The sequence below is a fragment of the Nycticebus coucang genome, chromosome 17 (assembly GCF_027406575.1).
Source record: "Nycticebus coucang isolate mNycCou1 chromosome 17, mNycCou1.pri, whole genome shotgun sequence".
NCBI classification, from domain to species: domain Eukaryota; kingdom Metazoa; phylum Chordata; class Mammalia; order Primates; family Lorisidae; genus Nycticebus; species Nycticebus coucang.
Window position 1 is genome coordinate 9,424,006 of NC_069796.1, and position 24,734 is coordinate 9,448,739.

General features: G+C 34.7%; 1 protein-coding gene across 3 annotated transcripts in view; it reads right to left on the reverse strand.

The window, feature by feature from the left end:
• Positions 1 to 24,734, reverse strand: part of PJA2 (praja ring finger ubiquitin ligase 2) — an 88,803-nt gene that overhangs the window by 31,791 nt on the left and 32,278 nt on the right. For all 3 annotated transcript variants that reach the window (XM_053566312.1, XM_053566311.1, XM_053566313.1), the window contains 4 exons: positions 24,604 to 24,721; positions 23,243 to 23,443; positions 20,778 to 21,819; positions 1,479 to 1,664 (listed from right to left, as the gene is read on the reverse strand). In XM_053566312.1, coding sequence (XP_053422287.1) covers positions 1,479 to 1,664; positions 20,778 to 21,819; positions 23,243 to 23,443; positions 24,604 to 24,634 — 1,460 coding nt within the window. In that variant the 5' untranslated portion in view covers positions 24,635 to 24,721. The remainder of the gene's footprint in view (positions 1 to 1,478; positions 1,665 to 20,777; positions 21,820 to 23,242; positions 23,444 to 24,603; positions 24,722 to 24,734) is intronic.

The window sequence follows — 24,734 nt, forward strand, 5'->3', positions numbered from 1 at the left end:
TTGTTCACTGGTATAAGATACATTGCAATGACTTACACATAATAAATGCTCAATAAAAATTTGCTGAGTAGTTACTATCACAAATAACACATGAATCATTTAATATACTTAGTAAGCTAAGTAACAGTGATTGAAAGTAATCAAACATAAAATTATAAAGATGAAAAATGCCAATTCAACCTACCACTGTCAAAACCCATTAATCTCAAGCTAAAAATGTGTATGTTGAGAAGTACAGTTTTAATATTAGTCTAGGCTGACAGAGTTTGTGCTCTTTAAAATTCCATAATTTACCAAAATAGATCCTACGAGAGACTAAAAATTAGAACCAACCAATTATCATGGGAAAAAATTAAATTATCGAATTAAAAGATACTCTTCTACAATAAAACAAGCCTAGGTAGTTTCACAAGCCAATACTAACATCTTTTAAAGGAACAACTTAGCAAAGGACAAGGAAAAAAAAGCACACATACACTTTTAGCAAAGCAAATACCAAACTTGTATTGAAAGAAAAACCTAAAGAAAATTTGCATTAGGGATCTCAATATAAAGATCCAATGTAAAATATGAATACAATGCAGCTTATTAAAACAGCAATAAATCATGACTTTAATTATGTAGGGTTTATTTCAAGTAGCAAGGAAAGACAAATATTAGCAAATCTAGTAATTCCTCAAAATCTTCAGTTCAAAAGTGAAAAATCATTACAGCATTTCCATTTAAGAAAACTAACTTTAAGAAAATTCAGTTTTACTGTGAAAATACTAGAACAAAGTAAGTAAACTATGGGGTATTTTCAGCCTGCCTATAAAAATAAATGTTGGAAGACACCCGTACTCATTCAATAACATTGTTGTCTATGGCTACTTTTATACTAAAATAGTAAAGCTGAGTAGCTGTATCACAGGCTGGCACACAAAGCTGAAATATTTATCTGGCCCCTGATAGTGTAAGTTTGACAATTCCTATACTAGAGCATTCCCATTTAAAGTTAGGAAAAGACGAAAATGTTCACCATCCATCACGTATGTTCTGGAAACATCACTCAAGGCTATTAGACAAGAATATAAAAACTTTAACTTTTGCAACTAATTGCCTCCATTTCTGTGAATGCATCATTGATTTTTCCCTTGAGGCCACACATTCCCCCATGCCACTCCCCCCATTGGAATAGCAGCTCTAATTCATTCATTCCTAACTCAACCAAAATGACCTCTAACATGGCCCAAGTCTTCTTTATAAAGCAAAGTGGAAACATACATTGTATTTCAATAAAATAAACTGAAAATACCAATCTTTTCAATTTAATTGCTCTTTTTAAAATACCAAAAGCATAATGAAAAAATCAACAGGTCATACTAGTCTTACATAAGGCTTATGAATACAATTAATAGTATATCCAACATTTGAACGTGATATATTCTATTATTCTATAATACACATAAATATAAAATAAATCTCACGGTTAAACATACCCTTCCTGAAGAGATAATTCTTGGTTTTCTTCTTCAGGGCCACTGCTATCACTCTGTAGCTCAGGTTCATTCTCATCTTTTCCTGGCAGAGTCTCCCAGCTTTCATCACTTGAGGACTGATCTTTTTCTGTACCAGAAAATCGATGAGGCAAAGAAGCAGACCATTCTCCATCACTACATTCTGAACTGCAAATCAGAACAGCAATAAAATAAACCATCATTACATGTTTAGTTATTTTTATCATCTAGTGTTAATCAGGCATCATGGCACAAAGTGGATTGCTGATGCCACACATACTTTAGTGGGTGTTATTTCAATTTTCTAAATACTTTAAAAATAAATGGAGAAATTAACAGATGAAGCAGAATTTACCTCTTTCATCAAATGTATATGGCATATGGCAAGTTATGGAATGTATCACTTTATTTTTCCTTTCACTAATGTACATAATTCCATAGTACATAGGTATAGGTTTACTATATTTTAGACATATTTCTAAATAAAATTTTAAACATAATTTAGTAATCTTAAACATGATTTGGAACAACAGATTTAATGCTCACCCAACCTGACTAAAACAACTTTCTAATTATGTATCAACATATCTTTTATGAATAAATTTCCACTAGTACCATGGAGTAAAAGTTTAACTTTTTCCCTTCCTTTTTCACATATCAAAAAAAAAAAACTTTTAAAAGGTATATTCAAATTCATAAAAAGCAGCACTAACAAATCTCTGCTGAAGTCCTTAGGTGGGACTATGAACATAAGTTCAAGAAAATAGTTAACGTAAGAAAACAAAAGGTCCAATGCACAAAATTAATATAGAACTACAGAAAATTACTTTTGATTTGGTATTGATATTTAACTTTGGCTAAGCTAGTTACATTTAACTACTCTTAGTTTTTAAAGAACCAGCCATACCACCACAGGCAAAAATATTACTTATCAATAAGTTTTAAATGCCCCTTCCAATCACATCATCCATTCTGGTTAGAATCTCCTTACAGATTTCCCTTGTTCACCTGACTTTCTGGAAACCAAAAATAACAAATTTTAGTTTACAGTTTTGAAAGGAAGTAATAATTGGTAGGAAATTACATTTTCTTAATGATATGTCATTAATATCTACTTAGTGAGTTCCTCATTTTATATAGGAAGAAGAACTAAAAGATCAAGATGCTATGAATGGGGGCAGTGCCTGTGGCTCAAAGGAGTAGGGCACTTGGCCCCATATGCCGGAGGTGGCGGGTTCAAACCCGGCACTAGCCAAAAACTGCAAAAAAAAAAAAAAAAAAAATGCTATGAACAAACAGCAGCACTAAACGGAGCACTGAGAGGTTTAATAGAAACAAAAAGAATAAAATCAACTGCCAATTCTCAATAAACAATGGGCAGAAAAGCAGACACTCTGGAGAAGGAATGTATTACACCTCAGACACAGCAACTAAAAGGTGTTTGTACATGAACCAATGTTGTTTGTATTCTGTAACATTTTCTATTCCCCAAAGAATAATCTAAAATCAAATAAACAATTGCAAGACGTATATGTGCCAAAATCTAACACAGGAAATAGTTTTAAAGGAGCTTACAGAGCTAAATTTCCTTGACTATGAAGTGTCTCAAATTCAAAGCCAAATTACCAATTCCTATTTTGGTATGTCTTCAACAATCAGGGTAAGATTGCTACATAAATTGGAAGTTATTTTATATACTTATATACAAGATGACCTCATTTTTTTCAACACTTAACTTACAGTATACTCCTTTCCAGAAAGATACATGAAACTTCTTCATTTTTCCAGATTACTGAAATAACCAATGGTATATCACTAAATTTCAGTACAACAAGGATATCTACAATTAATAGTCAGGAATTTGAAGAAGCCTATGTCAAGGACTGGCAAACCAAAGGCTCTGAGCTAAAACTGGCCCTGCAACCTGTCTTTTTATGGTTTGTGAATTAAAAACAGCTTTTACATGTTCATCTTTGATTTTGCCTCTTGGTCAGCAAAGTCTAACATATGTACTATTTGGCTCTTTAAGAAAAAGTTTGCAGACCTAAAGCCTGCAATAATATAATATATAATTTGCAGATCCTATAATAATATAATATATAATATATTCTATATTATATTATTATTACTCGTCATTTATAATCCTCAGCTCTAAGGAAACAACTTTCAAATGTATATCCACAGTCCTGATCACCATACTAGTTTATCTAATTATCAAGTGAGCATTTTTAGATTTTTCATCATCCTTTTCAGAAGTTGTATTTTTACTATAAAATTCATCTGCCAGGTTAAGTAAGTCCCTTTCTCAATTTTATTTCTGCTCCTGGTATTATTATGCTCTTATTCTAGACAGTATTTATTTTTTGAGTGCTTTCTCAAAAACTCTCCACGTTCAAGACCTCTTACTTTCCATTCTTTCTCTACACAGTGGCTCTTAGATTCTAGTACCTTTTTCTCCATTTCTCTTTAAAAACTCTGGCTCAAATGCTTATTTCTAAACCTAGACCTATGCAATCTACTATTGGTATTCCTAAATTTAATCCCACTCCCTCAACTTACTTTAAAACATGCATTTTGTCCATAATAAAAAATTTCCCAATTAAAAAAATGCCCAGGAGATAAATTTACAGATGAATTCTAACAAATGTACACATACAAAAAAGAATTGGTACCAATCACACTTAAACTGTTCCAAAATATTGAAAAGGAGGAACTTCTCCCTAACTCATTCTACAAAGCCAGTATCACCTTGATTACAAAGTCAGGATACAACAAAAAAGAAAACTACAGAACAGTATGATGAACATAGATGCAAATATCCTTAACAAAACACTAGCAAACTGAATCCAAGAGCACATCAAAGGATAACTCAGTATGATTAAGTGGGTTCAACATATACAAATAAATAAACATGATTCACCACAAGTAATTAAAAACAAAAAGAAAAACAGATCATCCCAATAGATGCAGAAATTCCAGCAGGGGATAAAAAACTTTTGGCATACAAGGAACCTATCTCAAAAGAATAAAACCCATATACGACAACCCCACAGTCAACATCACACTGAATGGGGATAAGTTTAAAGAATCTGCCGTAGAGCCAGAAAGAGAGAGCTGCCACTTATACTTCTTCTCTACGTAGTACCAGATGTTCTGGCCAGAGTAATAAGGCAAGAGAAAGAAATAAAGAACATCCAAATTGGTAAAAAGAAAGTAAAATTATCTTTTTGTTAATATCATTTTATACCTGAAAACCATAAAGACTGCTCCAAGACTCCTAGATCTGATAAATGAATTTACCAAAGTCTCAGGTTATGAAATCGATGTACATTTATAAATCTGTAGGACTTCCATACACCAAACTGAGAACCAAATCAGGAATTCAATCCCATTTACAATAGCTACCAAAAAAAAAAAAAAAAAAAAAAAACAGATTCCTGTAGGGGGTAGAGCAAGATGGTGGCCGAGTAACAGCTTCCCTGCAACTGGGCACAGTGAGTCTGGGGAGATAAGACTCCAGGCATCTCTGGCTGGTGGGATCTGCCTACAATCATCCCTTTGAGGATACAGGGAGTCAGCAAGGGACTTCTGGACCCCAAGAGGAGGACAAAAACAGTGGAAAACTGGCAAGTGGTTGTGTGTGTTCGATCGACTAATCCTGCCGGCGACCATAAGTACAAGCAGCAGTGAGACTGCAAACCAGAAAGGCCTTACCTGTAAACTGTTTTGGTGTTTTTGGACTTGGCACTCAGTTGAACTGCCTTGGGGAGAGCTTGAGCGGGAGTGCAGAGAACTTTGGGTGTTGTCTAGGACCCCAGACTGAGCCACTGAGCTGGACAGACGGAGCTAATAGTATTTGGCTGTGGGCTGCAGGGAGCCAGTGCAAGAGAACTGCCCCTCAAGCTCTGCCCTCAGGGTCCCAGAGCAAGGATCCAGCAGGAGCTAGTAACCTAGTGATTGAGAAGCCTAAAGGTGGGGACTGAGCTGCCTTACAGCCTTAACCCTGAGTGAGACTGGTTTTGGCATAGTGGAGCCTTGGGCTGTTGCCCTGAGTAGAGTGCCGTGGCGTCACAGCTCACAGCAACCTCAAACTCCTGGGCTTGGCACCGCCCGGACCTCCATAAGAGCTGCGCCGGGACCCCCGAATGCCCTGACTAGGAACTGCGGAAGCCGCGCAACACCGCATTCTCCCTCCTGTATCCTCCCTGCCTCCACACTGGCCCACTCGTCTGGCCAGGGATACTGGTAGTCGCATGCCCTCTGGAGCCATCCCTGCCTCTGTGCAGAGCCCTTCTCCTGGCCAGAGACTGCTGGAGCCTTGGGCACTCTGAGCCAAAGTCACTGAGTACCAGGCACTCCCAGAACAGTGCGCACCACCTCCTGCCCTGTTGCTGGATCCAGGTGTGTCACACTCTGGAGCTGCTTCCACAACCAGAACTTCCTAGCTGGGTCACCCCCAGAGGAACTACACAGGTTCACTCCCTACAAAGATCCAGCAACAATAGAATGATCCCACTGGGGTCTAATCTTGGAGAGACACCTCCCCAACTCTAAGGACAGCCAGAGGCAACGGTGAAAAACAATCATGAGGCGAAATCAACAGAAAAACTCTGGCAATATGAATAAACAGAGTAGATCAACTGCCCCAAGGATCAATGGGGGAGACACAGCACAAGATCCCATGCAGAAACAAATAGCTGAGATGTCAGAAATCGAATTCAGAATCTAGATAGCAAATAAAATCGAATTAGAATTCCAAGCAGTAACCCAAAAGATATCTCAAGAATTCAACAACTTCAAAGACCTAATGACCAAAGATTTTGACACATTGAGACAAGAAGTTGCAGCCCTCAAAGATCTGAGAAACACAGTAGAATCCCTCAGTAACAGAATGGAGTAAGCAGAAGAAAGGATTTCTGACATTGAAGACAAAGTTTTCGAACACTTCCAAACTCTCACAGAGGAAGAGAAATGGAGGGCAAAAACAGATAACTCTCTCAGAGAGCTCTGCGATAATTAGAAGAAAACCAATATTCGTCTTATAGGGATCCCCAAAAGCCACGAAGTGGCTTGATAAGGCACAGAGTCTCTTCTCCCTGAGATTATGAAGGAGAACTTTCCAGACATGCCAAGAGATTCTGAAATTCAGATAGCAGACAGTTTCAGAACTTCAGTATGACTCAACCCAAATAAGGCATCCCCCAGACACATCATAATCAATTTCACTAAAGTTAATATGAAAGAAAAAATTCTGAAAGCTGCCAGATGAAAGAAAACCATTACCTACAAGGGGAAGAATATTAGAATAACTACAGATCTCTCTGCTGAAACCTTTCAAGCTAGAAGAGGATGGTCATCGACTTTTAATCTCCTAAAACAAAGTAACTTTCAATCCAGGATCCTGTACCCAGCTAAACCGAGTTTCATTTATGACGGAGAAATTAAATACTTCAATGACATTCACATGTTGAAGAAATTTGCCATAACTAAACCAGCTCTCCAGGATATTCTCAGACCTATCCTCCATAAAGACCAGTGTAATCCTCCACCACAAAAGTAAACCCACCCAGAAAATTTTGATCAAATTCCAACTTCCACAGTCGAAAAGGATTAAAAATGTCCACTGGACCCTCGAAAGGTTTATCAATATTCTCAATTAAGGTGAATGGTTTAAACTGTCCTCTAAATAGAGGCACAGGTTGGCTTACTGGATACAAAAACCCAAGCCAGATATCTGCTGCATCCAAGAATCGCATCTTACATTAAAAGACAAATATAGACTCAAGGTGAAGGGATGGTCATCTATACTCCAGGCAAATGGAAAGCAGAAAAAAGCAGGCATTGCAATCATGTTTGCAGACGCAATAGGCTTTAAACCAACCAAAATAATTAAGGATAAGGATGGACACTTCATGTTTGTTAAAGGTAATACTCAATATGATGAGATCTCAATTATTAATATTTATGCACCCAACCACAACACATCTCAACTTATAAGAGAAACTCTAACAGACATGAGCAACTCGATTTCCTCCAGTTCCATAGTAATTGGAGATTTTAACACCCCTTTAGCAGTGCTGGATAGATCCTTCAAAAAGAAGCTAAGCAACGAAATTTTAGATTTAAACTCAACCATTCAACATCTGGACTTAATAGACATCTACAGAACATTTCATCCCAACAAAACTGAATAGACATTCTTCTCATCAGCCCACAGAACATACTCCAAAATCGACCACATCCTAGGCCACAAATCTAACCTCAGCAAATTTAAAAAATTATTCCTAGCATCTTCTCAGACCATCATGGAATAAAAGTTGAACTCAATAACAACAGGAACCTGCATACCCATACAAAAACACGGAAGCTAAACAACCTTATGCTGAAGGATAGATGGGTTATAGATGAGATTAAGAAGGAAATCACCAAATTTTTGGAACAAAATAACAATCAAGACACAAATTACCAGAACCTCTGGGATACTGCAAACGCAGTCCTTAAGAGGGAAATTTATAGCACTGCGAGCCTTCCTCAAGAAAACAGAAAGAGAGGAAGTTAATAACTTAATGTGACATCTCAAGCAACTGGAGAAGGAAGAACACTCCAACCCCAAACCCAGCAGAAAAAAATAACCAAAATCAGAGCAGAACTAAATGAAATTGAAAACAAAAGAATTACAAAACAGATCAATAAATCCAAAAGATGGTTTTTTGAAAAGATCAATAAAATAGATAAACTTTTGGCCGACCTAACCAAGGAAAAAAGAATAAAATCTCTAATCAATCAGAAATGGTAACGATGAATTAACAACAGACCTCTCAGAAATTCAAAAAATCCTTAACGAATACAACAAGAAACTATACTCTCAGAAATATGAGAATCTGAAAGAAATAGACCATACCTGGAAGCACACCATCTACCAAGACTTAGCCAGAACGAAGTGGAAATGTTGAACAGGCCTATATCAAGTTCTGTAATAGCATCAATTATACAAAATCTCCCTAAAAAGAAAAGCCCAGGACCAGATGGCTTTACGTCAGAATTCTACCAAGCCTTTAAAGAAGAACTAGTACCTATACTACTAAACCTCTTAGAAAATATAGAAAAAGAAGGAATATTACCCAACACATTCTACGAAGCAAACATCACCTTGATCCCCAAACCAGGGAAAGACCAAACAAGAAAAGAAAATTATAGACCAATAACACTAATGAACATTGATGCTAAAATACTCAATAAGATCCTAAAAAACAGAATCCAACAACACTTCAAAAAAATTATACACCATGACCAACTGGGATTTATCAAAGGGTCTCAAGGCTGGTTCAATATATGTAAATCTATAAATGTAATTTAGCACATAAACAAACTAAAAAATAAGGACCATATGATTCTTTCAATTGATGCAGAAAAAGCTTTTGATAATATTCAGCATCCCTTCATGATTAGAACACTTAAGAAAATTGGTATAGAAGGGACATTTCTTAAACTAATAGAGGCCATCTACAGCAAACCCACAGCCAATATCATATTGAATGGAGTTAAATTGAAATCATTTCCACTTAGATCAGGAATCAGGCAAGGTTGCCCATTGTCTCCACTGCTCTTTAACATTGTAATGGATGTTTTAGCCATTGCAATTAGGGAAGAAAAGGCGATCAAGGGTATCCACATAGGGTCAGAAGAGATCAAATTTTCACTCTTCGCAGATGATATGATCATATATCTGGAAAACACTAAGGATTCTATTGCAAAACTTTTAGAAGTGATCGAGGAATACAGCAATGTCTCAGGCTACAAAATCAATACCCATAAATCTGTAGCCTTTATATATACCAACAATACCAAGCTGAAAAAACAGTCAAGGACTCTATTCCTTTCACAGTAGTGTCAAAGAAGATGAAATATTTGGGAGTATACCTAACAAAGGACGTGAAAGATCTCTACAAAGAGATCTATGAAACTTTAAGAAAAGAAATAGCTGAAGATGTTAACAAATGGAAAAACATACCATGCTCATGGCTGGGAAGAATCAACATTGTTAAAATGTCCATACTACCCAAAGCAATATGTAACTTTAATGCACTTCCTATTAAAGCTCCATTGTCATATTTTAAAGATCTTGAAAAAATAATACTTTGTTTTATATGGAATCAGAAAAAACTTGGAATAGCCAAAACATTACTCAGCAATAAAAACAAAGCTGGAGGAATCACGCTACCAGACCTGAGACTATAAATCGATAATGACCAAAACAGCATGGTACTGGCACAAAAACAGAGAAGTAGATGTCTGGAACAGAATAGAGAACCACAAGATGAATCCAGCTACTTACCATCATTTGATCTTTGACAAGCCAATTAAAAACATCCAGTGGGGGAAAAGAGTCCCTATTTAACAAATGGTGCTGGGTGAACTGGCTGACAACCTGTAGAAGATTGAAACTGGACCCACACCTTTCACCATTAACTAAGATAGACTCTCACTGGATAAAAGATTTAAACTTAAGACATGAAACTATAAAAATACTTGAAGAAAGTGCAGGGAAAACTCTTGAAGGAATCGGCCTGGGTGAATATTTTATGAGGAGGACTCCCCAGGCAATTGAAGCAATATGAAAAATACACTACTGGGACGTGATCAAACTAAAAAGTTTCTGCACAGCCAAGAACATAGTAAGTAAAGCAAGCAGATAGCCCTCAGAATGGGAGAAAATATTTGCAGGTTATACCTCCGATAAGAGTCTAATAACCAGATTCCACAGAGAACTCAAACATATTAGCAAGAAAAGAACACGTGACCCCATCTCAGGGTGGGAAAGGGACTTGAAGAGAAACTTCTCTAAAGAAGACAGACACACGATCTACAAACACATGAATAAAAGCTCATCATCCTTATTCATCAGAGAAATGCAAATCAAAACTACTTTGAGATATTACCTAACCCCACTAAGAGTAGCCCACATAACAAAATCCCAAAACCAGAGATGTTGGCGTGGATGTGGAGAAAAGGGCACACTTCTACACTGCTGGTGGGAATGCACACTAATACGTTCCTTCTGAAAGGATGTTTGGAGAATACTTACAGACCTAAAAATAGACCTGCCATTCGATCCTATAATTCCTTTACTAGGTTTAAACCCAGAAGACCAAAAATCACAGTATAACAAGGATATCTGTACCAGAATGTTTATTGCAGCCCAATTCATAATTGCTGAGTCATGGAAGAAGCCCAAGTGCCCATCGACCCATGAATGGACTAGCAAATTGTGGTACATGTATGCCATGGAATATTATGCAGCCTTAAAGAAAGATGGAGACTTTACCTCTTTCATGTTTACATGGATGGAGCTGGAACATATTCTTATTAAAGTATCTCAGGAATGGAAGAAAAGGTATCCAATGTACTCAGCTCTACAATGAAGCTAAATTATAGCTTTCACATGAAGGCTATAACCCAACTATAGCACAAGACTATGGGGAAAGGGCCAAAGAAGGGGAAGGGAGGGGGGAGGTTATGGTGAAGGGAGGGGAATGGGTGGGGCCACACCTATGGTGTATCTTAGAATGGGTACAGGCGAAATTTACTAAATGCCGAATACAAATGCCTACAAACAGTAACTAAGAAAATGCCATGAAGGCTACGTTGATGAGAATATTTCAGATTGTATATGAAACCAGCACATTGTACCCCTTGATTGCACTAATGTACACAGCTATGATTTAACAATAAAAATAAATTAATAAAAAATAATAACCACCACCACCCCTCCCCCAAATAAACCCCAAAACAAAAAACACCTAGGAATATATTTAACCAAAGAGGCAAAAAGATTTTTATAAGGAGAAGTATTAATACGAATAACTGATGAAGTAAATCCTAGATGACACAAATGGAAAAACATCCTATGCTCATGGATTAGAAGAGTCAATATTATTAAAATGACCATTCTGCCCAAAGCAATCTACAGATTTGATGCAGTGCCTATCAAAATATCAATGTCATTTTCCACAGAGTTAACAAAAAGAATCCCCAAATTCATATAGTACCAAAAATGAGCCTAACTAGCCAAAGCAATCCTAAGCAAAAAGGGGCAAAATTACAGACATTACCTGATTTCAAATTCTACTATATGGCTGTAGTAATCAAAACATCATGGTTGTGTATTAAGGTAGCTAATTGGAACAGATTAGAAAATCCGGAAATAAAACCAGATAACCACAACCAATGGAACTTCAAAAAAGTAGACAAAAACATACACTGGGGAAAGCACACACTATTCAGCACGTGGCACTGGGAAAACCAAACAGCCACATGCAGAGGAATGAAACTGGATCCCTATCTGTCATCATGTACAAAAATTAATTCAAGGTGGATTAAAAGCTTAAATGTAAGACTTGAAACCATAAATTCTAAAAGAAAACCTAGTTGAAACTCTTCTAGACACTAGCCTAGGCAAAGAATTTATGACTTAAGAACCCAAATGCAAATGAGACCTAATTAAATTTAAAAGCTTCTGAACAGCAATAAAAAATAATCAAAATTGAAAACAGACAACCTACAGAATAGGAGAAAATATTCATAAACTATCTATCTGACAAAGGACTAATACCCAGAATCTACAAGGAACTCAAATCAGCAAAGGAAAACAAACCCATTAAAAAGTGAGCAAATGACATGAATAAGGCATTTTTCAAAAGAAGACATATAAATACCTAATATATATATATATATATATATTAGGTATATATATATATTAGGTATTTATATATATATATAAATAATATATATATGCTCAACATTTACATGGATAGAGCTGGAACATATTCTTCTTAGTAAAGTATCTCAAGAATGGAAGAAAAAGTATCCAATGTACTCAGTACTTTAATGAAACCAATTTATAACTACTCACACTTTTTTATGAAAGATCATAACTATAGCCCAGGATGAAGGAGAGAAATAGAGGGGGAGGGGAAGTGAGGGGGGAGGTTTGATAGAGGGAGTGTAAATGGTGGGACCACACCTATGGAGCATATTGCATGGGTACAAGTCAAATCTATCAAGTATAGAACACAAATGTATTAACATAATAATTAAATAAATTAAGTGAAAGCTATTTAATTAGTTTGATGTAAGCACTCCAAATTGTATAAAAAATCAACACATTGTACCCCAAAATGCATAAACGTATTCATGTTCTATTTGTATATGACTTAATAAAAGGAAAAAAAAATGCTCAACAGCACTGATCAGAAAAGCAAATTAAAACCATAATGAGATATCACTTTCCTCAAATTAGAATGCCCATTACTAAAAAGTTAAAAAAAACAAACAAAAAAAAACAATAGATGTTGGTGTGGCTGTAGTGAAAAGGGAATGTTTACACACTGCTGGTAGGAATATAAATTAGTATGACCTCTATGGAGATCAGTATGGCAACTTGTCAAATAACTTAAAATACATCTACCATTTGATCCTGCAATCCCACTCCTGGGTATTTCCTCAGAGGAAAAGAAATCATTATGTCAAAAATATACCTGCACTTGTGTGTTTATTTCACAATTGCAAAGATATTAAAAGAACCTAAATGTCCATCAACTGATAAGTGGAGTAAAAAAAAGTGATATACAGATATACACACACACACACACACACACCATGGAGTACTGCTCAACCATAATAAAGACTGAAATGTCTTTGAAGCATCTTGGATAGAACTGGAAGCCACTATCCTAAGTAACTCAGAAATAGAAAAATAAATGCCACATGTTCTCATGTACAAGTGGGACATTTATATTATCACTGCAAAAGCCTTCAATAGCTCTTTCTTCCTAAAGCAGTATTTCACAAACTCAAGTCATTTCCCTACCATCCTCACAATTTTTGCTACCATTGATGTTAACACTGTGTCCTAAGGTGAGAACACAGGTTGAAGTCAGCTTGCCTAGATTTCAATCTACCACTTGGTTATTAGCTGTGGAAATTTTCTGTGCCTTTATAGCCTCCTATGTCAGTTGAATATAACCACAATATCTAATAGCTCACTGAGTTCATGTGAGGGGTAAATGAGTTAAAACATTTTAATAGTGCCTGGTAAATGATAAGCCATCAATAATTGTCAACAAATCTTTCTTTTTAAAGAAAACTTTTTTTTACTCAAATACATTGTTACCAAAAATGTCAAAAAATGTAAATGTAAAAAAAAAAAAAGTAAATGTATTTAGTTAGGATAAGCAATAGCCATTAAGTCCTAGTTTTGATGTAATAGCTATATTTTCTTAATTCTAATTAAAATAAATATGATTAAAATTAAAATCACTTGTCCATGTACTGCTAAAGATATTTCATTCCCTTTGGAAATACTGGCCTACAAAATAAAGGTTAAACCTCTTTGAAGGGCATTCATGCCTTACCACAATGTGATCCCAGTACTTTCTCATATCCAACTCTTCCCTTCTCCAAATGCCTTAACGTGTGAACTTTTTGTCACAACTTTTCCTATCACCATCAAGAATGTAATCACTTCACCTGTTTTCCTCCTTTCAGGATCCCATTTCTTTCAAGATCTTCTTGTATAAAATTGCTTCTTTTGTTTTTCAATTATTTTAAGAACTAAATCTCTTGTTTACTCAGTTTAATTCACTATAGCACAGCTGCTTTTCAACACTGCATTTATTTATCATAAGCACAAAATCAGTTTAAAAATTTCCCAACAAAGTTTTCATGGAGCCTGAATAGTGAAGTGCTCATAAGCTCCTGCAAGGTACTGAAGCGCGCAATCATACAATTTTAAACATAGACATCTTAGCGGCATTATTTGAAAAGGGCCAACAATTAAAACTTTCAAGTACATTCCAGAAATTAATACTTATTTGTGACATAAGTATTAAAATATATGAATTTCACATTAATATTTCATTATGAACATCATTTACTAATTTCAAACTTAATATCTATTAATTTGTAGCTCTAAAAAGTCTAAACTGGCTTGGAGGACTAGTCAGAGGAGATTATGCAATTATGACTAAGATTTTCCATGATTAAAAAAAACAAAACAAAACAAAGCTATCAGGCAATTTCCTTACTGAAGACACAAAGTGCAATATTTAATATCAGGTGAAAGTTCCACCCACAACTGCCACCACCCTGGGCAGTGGTGAAGTGCCACATTGGCAAAAGCAAACTCTGAAGTCAGATGTGGTTTAGGATTCCGGCTCAATAACTTACTAGTAATGCAACTTTGAATAATTAACTTCTCTAAGCTCACTTTTACTCATTTGTAAAATGTGGATATTGATACTTACTTTTCAGGTCTACACTGATGTTTAAATGAAAACTGCAGATAAAATGTTTAGCACAATTATTGGAAAATGGTGAGATTTAATAAAGGTATTAATTACTGTCATAATATGAGTTGTCTGCTTAGAAAACCTCTACATCTCTGGTTTGTCTTTATTTAATGAAAATATCAGTCTCCTGATCATTCAACCAACTTTAGTTTCTTCATACCAGAGGCCAGCATATTACACCTTGGTCCATTAACCAAATGAGGCCTCCTGCAGGTTTTGTAATCATCTGGAAAAGTAAGAACTTTTCTTTTTACATTTTTAAATGGGTTATATTTTAAATGGTTCCAACATAAAATCTTCAAGTTTGCCTTTTAGCCTATAAAGCCTAGAATATTTTCTATGTGGCTATCCTTTAAGTTTACCTACCTCTTGGGTCCAAAGAAGAGGCAGCAAAGAAAAAATCAACACAGGGCGATGGAAGAGAAATGGGAGGGGTAAGTAAACAGCCTGATGGGTAACAGAAAAGGTAAGGAAAACAGATAATAAGGAAAGATAAATGGAGGAGGAATAGGAGGTTAGTGTGGACATTAAAGAATACAGAAATAATACTAGGAAATGGATTTCAAGGCAGTTAAGAAGAGGGCATAATGACAGAATAGTAACAGTGGGTATAGAATATTTTCCCTAAAAATTCAGCAATGGGCTGGGTGGAATGAACGGCTCACACCTATAATTGTAATTTCAGAGGCCAAGGCAGGAGAATCCCTTGAGGCTGAGAGTTGAAGAACACCCTGGGCAATGTAGATAAACTCCATCTCTGCAAAAACTCTTAAGAAATTAGCTGGGCATGGTGGCACATGCTGGCGTCAGTCCTAGCTGCTTAGGAGGCTAGGCAGGAGTACTACTTGAGCCCAGGAGTTGGGGTTGCAGTGAGTTATAATCATTCCACTGCACTTTAGTTTGGGTGACAGAGTGACACTCTGTCTCTACAAAAAGAATAAAGATAAAACTCAGTAGTGGAAGAGAGAACACAACAGGCAAGTAACCAGATGGAACAAGATCAAGCAAGTTTCAAGATTTAGAAAAATGCAAGGTTGAGTGGAGAGAAAAGCAACCTAGGAGTAAACTCAACCAAAAGTCGTATCAGAAATGATTACAGGCACAGAATGAAAAAAGCCATCTCCTTTGCTGAAGAAGAAACTGAAAACAGGAATAGTTGCTGACATTCTAATATGGAGAAGACAAAAACAAAAAAGTTTGTATTTAATTACTTCAATATCTACAAGAAGCAAAGAACAAAGTTATCCAGAGTCACATGAGTACATGGAACTAAAACAAAAAGAACATATTTAAAAAACTTTTTAAGGAGAGTAAGCCATGAAACAGGACACAAATGATATGATCCTGGAGCGGCAAAGATCCATTCGTTCTTGATTTTAAATGAAGGTAAATTAAACATTTTAAAGTTCCCAAAGTGAAAACTAAATTATGTACCACTTCAATCTCCTTCACTGATTTTGTCTCCTGTTAGTAGTTACACTGAAAGGCAAGACAACATACTCAAATGTTGTACTCTTTACACATTGAACTGTGAACCAATAAACCTTTTTTCATATACAGAATGAAACTACATGTGTTACAGAAAAAATAATTCATGTACGTATCCTACGTAGAAAAAAAGATACTAACCACAAGCAATCTCTCATTCTCTAACTCCCTGAGAAACTAGTTGGTTTGTCTTTTCTGGTATTTATTACATCAATTAAGAACCTCAAATATGGGAACACAGGAAAAAGTGAAATTTTAGATAATTTTGTTATCTGACATAATCTAAGTAGTCTGGGACATTTCTCCACTATTAACATCAAACAGTGATACAAATGGAATATGTTCAAATATATAAGGCTGCTTAATTTAGTTAATAAGGCCCAAATGGCTGTGGTTTCTCAAATGTCCCTTTTACCAATTTTTAATCTTTTTCCTTAGTATCAGGAAATTGTAATCATGTAAACTTCCTAGCATAAATAAAGAACAAAACTATTTATCCTTAATTTGCTCCCTCTAAACTTCTATGATCTTCAAATAATGATCAAAGGAGAAAAGTAAGTGAAAAAAGTAAGCTTTGAGATCTTTGCTTTGGCTACACATAAATGTTCTATTCAGTGGGGTGGTACAGACAACCTCAATGTAAGAGGAAAGTAGCTTTATTTACTCTCACCATAATGATTATGTACATCTTGTCTTCCTCATAAGGCTGGTGAAAACTGAGATAACAGGGACCATCATTACTTGCATTTACAGAGCAGCAGAACAAAGTCTGGGACTTAAAAGGATTTTAATAAATCCATTTTTAATATATCACACTGAAATCAAGTAAGTAGCTAATATTCATTTTATTCTAACAACATCAACCAAAAACAAAACTGTCCTGATGTTTTACCTTAAATAAGGGGTTCATTTACCCTTTCAGCAAAGTTAAGTCCTAAGGACACAAAAACTCTACAAGAAAACTCAAGTTCTATAACAAATGGTCAGTAGATGGCATGCCTCTCTTCAAAACAGTTAGGCCCAAGGTTAAAATGTGCAAATATGGCTGAAAGGTTTTTTAAACTTAAGATTTTGTCCTCAAACCGCTACTAAAGTTCTTGGGGTATATTTCAAAAGAGCAGGATACTAACCTTAGCTTTTTTGTCTAATTCCAAATCTGGTAATTATATGCTGCCTATTAAAATTCCCCTTGCAGTTCTAATTTAATAAGATGGTGCTGCTAAGTTCCTGTAAAACAGCTCAGAGCAAGGCTCCCAGCTGCAATGTTTATCCCATAGAGTTTAATGTTTCAGATGTGATTAAGTGATCATTTAGAATTTTTCAGGAAAGAAGGTGATCATGAATTCATTAAACTACTTTTCCACTAAAAAAAAAAAAAATACATCCATAGTTTTCAATAAGTAGCCAAAATTGTCATGTCTAAAAGTGTTCACAATGAATTTCATTTATACTCTTAATAAAAGTTTTATTTGTGGCTATTATAATACAAACATGACAAAAAATTTAATATATCACCTTCAAGTTTTACAAAGCAAAGCAAACAACTTGAAAAATTCTTACAGACTAAAATTGAGCAGAAGCTTTTTATACTTTCCTTGGTAGAGTTACCATTTCTCCAGTCTCCTAATATCAAGAACTAAGGGGGATGATACCAAAACATCAGGCATATGAACAAGGGGCAAATGAAGCTAAATAGGAATATATAGATATTAAATTTCAACCTTTAGCTAGAACCCTAAGAAAGGCAACCTTTAGCTGGAACCATAAGAAAAGGCAACCATAAGAAAAACCCTGGCAACTAAAATACTTTGCAGGTAACTAGGGTAGAGGAACAGAGAACAGTGACACAGAAACAGGATTACTTGCTCATTATAATTATACAGACTATTGAAATGAGGTCCTAAAATGTATCTTTTTTTTTGCAGTTTTTGGCCTGGGCTGGGTTTGAACCTGCCACCTCTGGCATGTGGGGCCGGCACCCTACTCCTTTCAGCCACAGGCGCTGCCTCCCTAAAATTTATCTTAAGGCTTATATTATATAGAAGCAAATGTAAGTAGGTAACCATAATACTTTATAACTTACTCTGTGATTATTAAAAACAAACAAACAAACAAACAAATCCCTAAGTGATTTTAGCATTCAATGTCATATTTAAAGGATGCTCTAAAGTAGATCCACCATTTTGGCATACTTCAACTACAGGCTCTGGAAGTCAATACACATTACTATTAAGTTGAAAGGTTAGCTTCTATTAGTGTGTTTCCACCTATGTAAAAATGATTTCTTTAGTGAATAAAAAAAAAAGTCTATCATTGTTCAGAATATTGATATATCATTTAAGAAAAAATTCACAGGGTGGCGCCTGTGGCTCAAAGGGGTAGGGTGCTGGCCCCATATGCCGGAGGTGGCGGGTTCAAACCCAGCCTCGGCCAAAAACTGCAAAGACAAAACTTACAAAAATATACTGAGAAAACACCTTATAACCATTGAAAGTCCAGAGTCCTCCTAAGCAAAGAAAACACTTCTACCATTCTCTCTCTCTCACATACACACACACAAAATCAATTTAAAAGCCAGAAGTTAAGAAAACTACTCTTTCTTTTGTATTATAAAGATTTCAACTTCATTATATAACATTAGACCTGACTATAATAAGCAAGCAAAGAGGTTTTTATATTTATTGTGTCCAAAACAGCAAATGCACCAGGAAGTTAAATGATATTCTTTAAAGAAGCAAAAATGTAACTAGGGAAAAAAAAATTCAACTATCTTATACTTAGAAAAAGATCAATTCTCAGAAACTGTAAATTTTCTTTTTTGTTTGTTTTAAAATAGTAACCTAAAGGTATGATATATAGAGGTTCACAATCCAATCCAAAAATCTTAAGACTGAATATGTTTTGAAATTTAGGTATTATTTTCCCCAGATTTAGAAATAGTGCTTAATAATCCCCAATGTGCAGCAAAACATGTGAATAGTGGAAAAAAACAGCCTCATTTTAGTTAGGTCCAGATCTGCTATCAAGGAAGTTAAACATCAGTCAGGTCAGGCTTTGTGGCCAATTTCTATTTTTGGCATTTTGTGGATTTTGGACAAAAGACTATGGACTTGAACTACAAAAAAACAAAAAAAATTTTACACTTAGCTTAAAAATAATACACAATAGGTCAGATAAAAATTACCTGTTAACACTTAAAGTTTATAAACTTCAAAATAGCAGTAAATTATATTTTAGCTATTTTCTACAGTAAGTTAAAAATGCTATTATGTATAATTGCTTAATTAAATGTCCAAAGAAAATCAAATTTTATTTCATTTTATGAAATAAAAGACATAAAATGCACTCTTATTCAAAATGATACATTTCCCTTGTAAGATGCGGTGCATCTTACAAGGGTATATGTGAAACTTGGTAAACAGTCTGTGAAGCTAGTGAATGATGCCCCATGAATATAACAATGTACACAGCTATGATTTAATAAAAAAAATAAAAAAAAGCAAAATGATACATTTCTTCCTTTATAGTACTTTCTAGTTAGAAAAGAAAAGAATTTTTTGTACTACTTAAGAAAATTTTGTAATTGTGCTACAGCTGAGTTCTATCAGAGTTGCAACAAGCTTAATGGGACCTCTATGGCAATGGAAATTCAGCTGTTACATAAAAAAATTATCCATTTCTTTTTTCTTTTGTTGTCTAATGGTTTAGAAAAATAGAATCTATCTTTGTAAGAGGAATCAGAATGCCTACTTGTAAGAAAAATTGTATGCTCTCTTGAAAACTAGTGGTAAAAAACAGAGCCTCTGAAGTTAAGTAATAAGTAGGTACTCAAATTCCAGGTCTACCATTTAGTTGCTTTGTGACTTTAGTAAGTTAGTTAAGGCTCAGTTAATTAAGTTAGTTAACTTAAGGCTCAGTTTCCTTGCCTATAAATGGGGGAAATAACAGTACCTACCACACAGAGTTGTTAATTAGAATTAAATACTAAATAAAAATAAACTTAGTGATATAAAGAACAGTAGGAAAAATAAAGAAGAAAACAAATGAATTAATTACTATTGCCAAAATTAATGCAATATTATCAATCAATAATTTTTGTGATTTTAATCATTTTTTAAACCCAGACTGGCTTAACAAAACTTTTTTAATATAATAAATGCTTACCTTGCATTGCATTAATTAAAATACCTTGAATTACAATATCTAGCATCTCTACTTTATTATAATAACTAATAATCGTTATCTGAATATACCATTGCTTACTACTAAAATGTCTCAATAAAAGTGTCTATGAAAAACTCTAGTTTTCATGTATGGTTATTTGGTAAGTCAAAATATCTAATTCCCTGATCATATCATATAGCCCATCCATCAATCATCATAGTATTAAAAATAAACCACTTTGTTCTCTACACAATCTGACAAAATCTGGATAAGACCTTACCTATCTTCATCTTTGTCATAGAGCTGGTAATAATCTCCATAGCCATTCCAAAAGGTGTTATCCACAATTTCTTGTCTTCCTGCTGTGGCTCCACTTTCTGATGTTACTTGGTTATTTTCTGTTTCCCTTTGTGTAACTCTTGAGTAAGGTGTAGGCAAGAACATACAGTCATGCTCTCCATCATACTCTTCACATTTTATTAACAGGTCATCTGAGCCACCTTCCTCAACTTCCAAAGCCTCCCTCCATCTCTGAATACTTCTTTGTTTAGCCTCATGCCTATTAAAACCTGTTTCTTGATCTACCTGGCTTAAACTTATTAGTTTTCTAACTTTTGGTCTCACTACCTGTTCAGGAGAACTTCCATGGCTTTTGTCCCTACCAATGGCATTTTGTTCACTACAAATATGCCCTGGAACACAGGCTGCATCTTCAGTTGAATTTTCTGTCTGTCTTTCCTGGCTAGTATTTTGTTGTTTCTTTCTAACAACTTCATCTTGGGAAAAGGAGCTCTGCAATTCCTGGCTGTTCTGATGGACAAACTCAGTACCATCAGTAGAGCTTTTCACTAAAGATACTGAATCTAACTCTTCAAATTCATCTTTTATTTCACATTTAAAAGATGGAACTGGTGGTGAAAGACCAGCGTATGCCTCTGCTTTTCCATTTGCCAACTCAAATACTATATTGCCTAATGATTCCTGATATCTATCACCTTCTGTAGAAAGCTGAAGATGATCATTATCTTCTCCATGTTTGCCATCTGAATCGTAAGAGTCACTATGAACCAATGTAATTCCATTTTGGATGCTTGAAGCATTACAAACTGCTGGAATATACTCTCCCTCAGAGTGATTACGAGGATCCGTACTGCTTCCTAAGATCTCCCTGCCCTCCTCACTATGGTGTACTGTAGCAAAGGATGGACTGCTTTCAATGGTTTGATTCAATGCTGTACCACAAGTGGGAACTTCTGTTTCATCTTTTTCACATACAGGTTCGTTGGGTAAAGAAGAATAAACTTGATCCAATGGACTGGAACCTTTATAAAGAACAAAAAAAAACTTATTTGGAGGGATTATTTATTTTAGTATTTTTTTTTGGAGGCATTAGTTTAGATAAAATTTTACTTAATAACTATGATTTAAGAAGAAATCATACCAATTATTCACTACTTAAAAATATGAATGAATTTATTTGGCAAGTGCTTCCATGCTCCCTAATCTAAATGGAAATGCAGGCTGGTTGGTTACCCTATGAGTTTTTATGCCAATGTGTGGCCACTCAGTATCTTCTCTCTCACCATCTTTTTGCAGACAGTTTTTCAGAGGATAATGGGAGGCTATAAAAGGGGAAGCATAAATGGAATCAGAGGGCAACCAATCTGCTTTCCGAATGATCTCCAAATGTGTCTTCTTTATTACGTGCGGGTAAAAAAACCAACCTTCAAAAGTACTTACGACAGAAAGGGGGAACCTGCGAGAATTCTGATATGTCAGTAAAATCTTATTTGTTCTACAAATTGCTTTAAGCATGACTATGTTTCGTCACTGCTCATTAGAAAAAATAAAGATATCAGAGATTTGTAGGAATAAAACTTCATAAATTATAAAATAACTGAAACTCAGCTTTGTCATATCATAAAAATGCTTCTTTAACAGGATGATCTTAACTGGTAATTGAGATTGCTCAGGAAAGACAAATCCAGTCTACAAAGTATAAGTATAGTATATGGTTATCTGCAAAATACTTTTTCAAACCACTGAATACATAATTAATAAACTTTAACTAAATAAGCAAGCCTTACTTGACATTTGGATTTTTCATCATAAAATGATGAAAAAATAACCTAGCCAAGCTAAATTACTTACAGATAAAATTATAAGAAACCCATTTAAATGTTTTACAGAGGGTAAAAGGATCTGTACTGAGAGTTTATATTCAAAAAAGGCTTTTTCAATTGAGAGATGATTTCCTGTGGGGAAAGGATGTAACAACGTAATTACTGCTCTAATAGTGTATATTTTAAGACTGGTTTTATTCTCTTCTCTTCTAAATCTAAGTGTATATACTATTAATCCATAGGTCAGTTCGAAAGTTTTGAGACAGGCTGGTGCATCATTTCACTTCTAAGAAACACAGTCGACAGCATCCTTCCTGATTCGTCCGGGCAAGTTTCATCTTGGCTCAACTTACCTGTGTTGCTTCCAGCTACATGAATTTTATGTTTCTTGATTCTTGTGTATCTCAAAACTTTCATAATGATCCACACACTAAAGTCATTAGGAATTTCAAAACACAATTCCTTTCCTTTTTATTTTTTTTAACACAGTCACAGTATCTTGATAAGAAATGTACTGTATTACACTCATAGATATGCACAAATCCACTCAAAATTTTAAATATGACAAGACCAAACTCCTATATAACTATTAATAACCCTTAAGTAACTACATGTTTCATACCTGAGGAATTTTCCTTTGGAACATCATCTAGTTCCAATACTTCATAGTCATCACCAGCCCGACCCAGGCTTCTTTCGTGCCTAGTCATACACGGTTTAAAACTGACATATGCATGTCTTCTTCCATATCTCCTGCCTGTAATTGTCTGATATCCTCCTGCTGGCTTGGGCCAAGCAGCCTTGCTGGATTCTTGATCCATTGCTAGGAGAAAAAAAAAAAAAGGAAAATAAATAAATAAATAAAAGACGGACAGCAGTTAGCTTTATTCTGGTGAGCAGTTTGGGGGAAACTACTTCAACATACATAGTTATTACTTGATAAAGCATATGCTACTGAATATCAACTGTGTAGGAAATGTTCTTCTTCACACAATAAAATATGAATGTCTATGTAATGAGAGTTAAGGACCTCTTTCCCTCCCCAAAAATATCTTTTAAAGTTTGGTTCTTTTAAGGTATTGCAATTTTTATAATGAAACTTAACAGAAAAGATTTTTCATATGCCAAATTATGATACTGCCAAAGCTCTGTATGGATTAGAAGATGAACTGGCAAATTACCTAAGTAACATACCTTACTTATAAGTGCTCAAAACATACTTGATGAGTCAATTACTAGCACATGATTTGGTATGTTCAATTGCTTTTAGAATATATTTATATCAAAAGTGATGAGTAACTTAATTAAACGGTATCTGTACCATAGAGAATCAGCCATAACACAAAAATGTCCCAAAACTTATGTTCAGATTAAAATTCTCCAAAAGAAAACATCGATGGGCCAAATCGAACACATACTACCCTACCTTTCAACAACAACAATAAATGTTATTAACAACAATAAATATTACGGTAGGAAAAGCCATCAACATTTAAACAACTTGAATATTAAGTTTTGATGACAAGAGATATATAGTGGTAAACAGTATTATCTTTTACATATATACAGCTGGTGCCAAAAATGTATGTACATTTTAAGAAAGAAAATATTAAAATTATAATATTCAAGTCCTATTTGACATTTAACTTCTGTAATTACAAGAGATACAAGATATAACAAACATTCTCAGTATATACTAAGTATTATAATCTTAATACAAATTTTTTCCCTTCTTAAAATATGTATTTTTTTTGGCACCATTTGCACATACACACACACAAATATTCAGTGTAAGTATGCTTAGTCAATTATACATATGCTTTGCAGAAACTAAAAAAGTATTTTTTCACAGCATATGATATAGATAATAAAACAATGTTCCATATTTTTTTATTACATTACAATAAGAAATAAAATCACTTCCAAGCATGAAAGAGCAACAAGCATGTATTTATAACACACAGTATCAGGTATTACACTAACCTGCTGGCTCTTTTTCAGTGTACTGTGACATCTATGATAGTTTCCGTGTGCCCACTTTGATAGAATTTTGAGCGTAATTTAATTCTTATTCACGTAATGGATAAGCTGCAGAAGATTCCTACAAAGAAACA